We start from the raw sequence: 2,994 nt of genomic DNA on the forward strand, positions 1-2,994 counted from the left end.
ATCATACAGGAAACATTCACCATTCACACACATTCATACACTGTGGCCAAGGCTGCCTTACAAGGTGCCACCTGCTCATCAGATAAACACTCACATTCACACTCCGATGCACAGCACCGGGGGCAACTCGAGGTTCAGTGTCTTGCTCAAGGACACTTTGACGTGGGACTGCAGGGCCAGGGATCAAACCACCAACCTTCCCATTGGCAGACAACTGCTCTACCACTGAGCCACAGCCGCCACATAGCTGAAATGGGAAACTGGCATCGGCGAATTCAGTATTTTTCAATACTTTCCACCACTTGGATTTCTTGAGACTTTTTATATGTTATAGAGGAAATTATTATGAGACTAGATTGTTGAAAGAGTTTCTGTTGCATAATGCTGGTACTAGAGATGGAGATTCAGAGGGAAACAGGGAGAGGGAAATAAATAAATGTGACATTTTGAAATAAATGTCCCCTCAAGCATCAAAAGAGTAGGGTTCCAAAGCATGAACTGTAAATGATAATATTAACAGTTGTTATATGAAACAGAAAATGAATATCAATGCATGATATAAATATCTCTCATCCCCTTTGGACCATGAAAAGGAAAAACCGCCTTGTATTTCAATTTCAAATTTTGTATTTTGAAACGAAAATCATTGTTTTTAATACCTGTTTATGAAAGGAAAATGTAATGACCAAAAGATACACTGATCATAAACGGACCGTTATTCATTTTCATGAACGGTAACCATAAGCTGTAGGCTATATTTATGTGCACACTGTTCAAATACTCCCTACTGTTATGTTTCTGTATTGTAAATACTGTGGTACAAAATCCGTTAAAAAAAATGGCAGTACCTCCGAATGATACCGAGACTGACCTGTGAGAGGCAGCAATGTGCCGCAAGGCAAGTAGTCTGCCAGAATGCTAGAAGAACAAAAAGAAGAAGAAGAAGAAGAAGAAGACGAAGAAGAAAGGTTGTGAGAAAATGGCGGAATGTGAAAGCACCAACCATGTTTCAGCTGCAGAGCCTTCTAAATTATGTGACTTGCTAGATCGTGGGTGGAAGATATTTGAGGAGGTAGACATTGCAAACGAACCACTTGGCTCTAACAGTATCCAGGTCAAAGTTAAACGTGGTATCAGTATGTTGGAAGAAGCGTCTAGAATGGTGGCCCAACTCGATCTATTCAGCCGCAATGAAGAGCTTGAGGAGATAGCCACGGCAGACCTGAAATACCTGCTGCTGCCTGCTCTGGTAGGAGCTCTGACCATGAAGCAGACCAGCCGAGACAAACGACTAGAGATAGTCCAAACAGCCCGGGCTTACTTTATGGATTTTCTGAAGAGGTCTAAAGAGTATAACATATCACAGTTCGAACTGCCAAACAATGAAAGCACAAGTTCTGACGAAGAATCAGAAAATGGAAACTCAACAGCCAAGGTAAGTGGCCTAGCTAAACAAGAGCACTAACATTACCATAAGTAACAATGAAATTGCTTCATAAGAGAAGTGTGTTCGAAGGTCAGCGTACTAGTATAATTTTTTTGTTATTCATGTTTCCGTTTTAACCCATCAGCGAGAATACGGGCTCATTTTTCTAATGTGCATAATCATTGAAAATCCGATGAAACAAAGGTCTCGTTTTTGTTTTGTATAATGGGCTTACGTGTTACGTGGGCAAAAGTGGCTCATATCAAAGCGGTGCTGGACCGGTGTTACGGTTTAACTGTTTTTCGCGTTAACTGGTGATAGAGGCAGATGTGGTGTAGGCGTGGCCTGTCAGGACCCATTCTCAACTAACCAGGAAACAAACATTTTTATCACTTTGCTTCTATTTCACGTTCTTTTGTCGGTGTCTTGTAAAACTTGACGATAGAAACGAGTTGCTGAGCATTAATTTCTGTCCCAACAGACATTCATGCAAACACTTGCCATTGTCGTTAGGAAATATCATCCGTTGTCTGGGGACTTTGTCTCACTGCAAGCCAAGGAGACACCCAGATCCACCTATGATATGTACATTAGAAAACACTTTACCGTCAAAACAACACTATATCTAAAATGTAAGCAAACTGGGATATTATATTTTGTAGGAAAATAAATGTCTCAATTTAAGTAATTAGCTGGATAAGTTTGATGTTGATAACTAGTTATTTTAATTAACATTTTCACCTACAGTATGTCTGTAAAAAAAAATGTAATTTGGTAATCATTGAAGGCTGTTTTTTGAAATGAGTTTCTCATACTCTGAGTCAGAAAACTCAACTGCAGTAGCACTTACTTACAACCAATCTGTCCAGTTGCACTCCTATCTACTTGTGAAAGCATTTACAGAGAGGTTTGTTCAGATATCATTCATAGCATAAAGTATGTAACACGTCATACCTAAAATGTGGCGAAAATGGATTTCTTTATGGCCAAAAGTCTGAGACTCTAAATGTCAACAAAATAAAAGAATACTTTGGAACCTGCTCCTTTGTGAATATTTTTTACTAGGCATAGCAATGTTTTTTAAATATTTTAAATGACACTATATCTGGAATGTTTTTATTTTTATGGATATCTAACCTTAAAATAACTATCAGCAATTGAATTGTACATATTTGAAATTGTAGTGTTTCCTAATAATAATATTGCAGATATTCAGACATTCCGTGACACAAGATAGACTTTTCTTGAACCAACACTGGATCGAACACCTGCACTTCAAGTCAACTTTGTTTTTCAATTGTGCAACATGTGCCCGAAATACCAAACAATTGAAAATGTTTTTCTCCAACCCACTGTGCAATATGCATTTGTTACAATACTAGAGACATGCTGTCATTTGTATCTGGATGAATGAGTAAAGGCATACTGCATATTAAAGAATGTGGTTGTAATGAGCCTGTAGCTTAACATAACTCATCTACGTAGCCTCCATAAATATAATTACATTTCGATTTTAAATGCCTACAGATACAGTGCCTTGCGAAAGTATTCGGCCCCCTTGAACTTTT

At 38.4% G+C, this 2,994-nt stretch overlaps 1 protein-coding gene across 1 annotated transcript in view; it reads left to right on the forward strand.

Moving 5' to 3' along the window:
* Positions 1–932: 932 nt before the first annotated feature.
* igbp1 (immunoglobulin (CD79A) binding protein 1) overlaps positions 933–2,994 on the forward strand; it is a 39,770-nt gene continuing 37,708 nt past the window's right edge. The window contains exon 1 of the mRNA XM_032510640.1: positions 933–1,435. Coding sequence (XP_032366531.1) covers positions 980–1,435 — 456 coding nt within the window. The 5' untranslated portion in view covers positions 933–979. The remainder of the gene's footprint in view (positions 1,436–2,994) is intronic.

This window comes from Etheostoma spectabile, unplaced genomic scaffold (genome assembly GCF_008692095.1).
Source record: "Etheostoma spectabile isolate EspeVRDwgs_2016 unplaced genomic scaffold, UIUC_Espe_1.0 scaffold123, whole genome shotgun sequence".
NCBI lineage: Eukaryota > Metazoa > Chordata > Actinopteri > Perciformes > Percidae > Etheostoma > Etheostoma spectabile.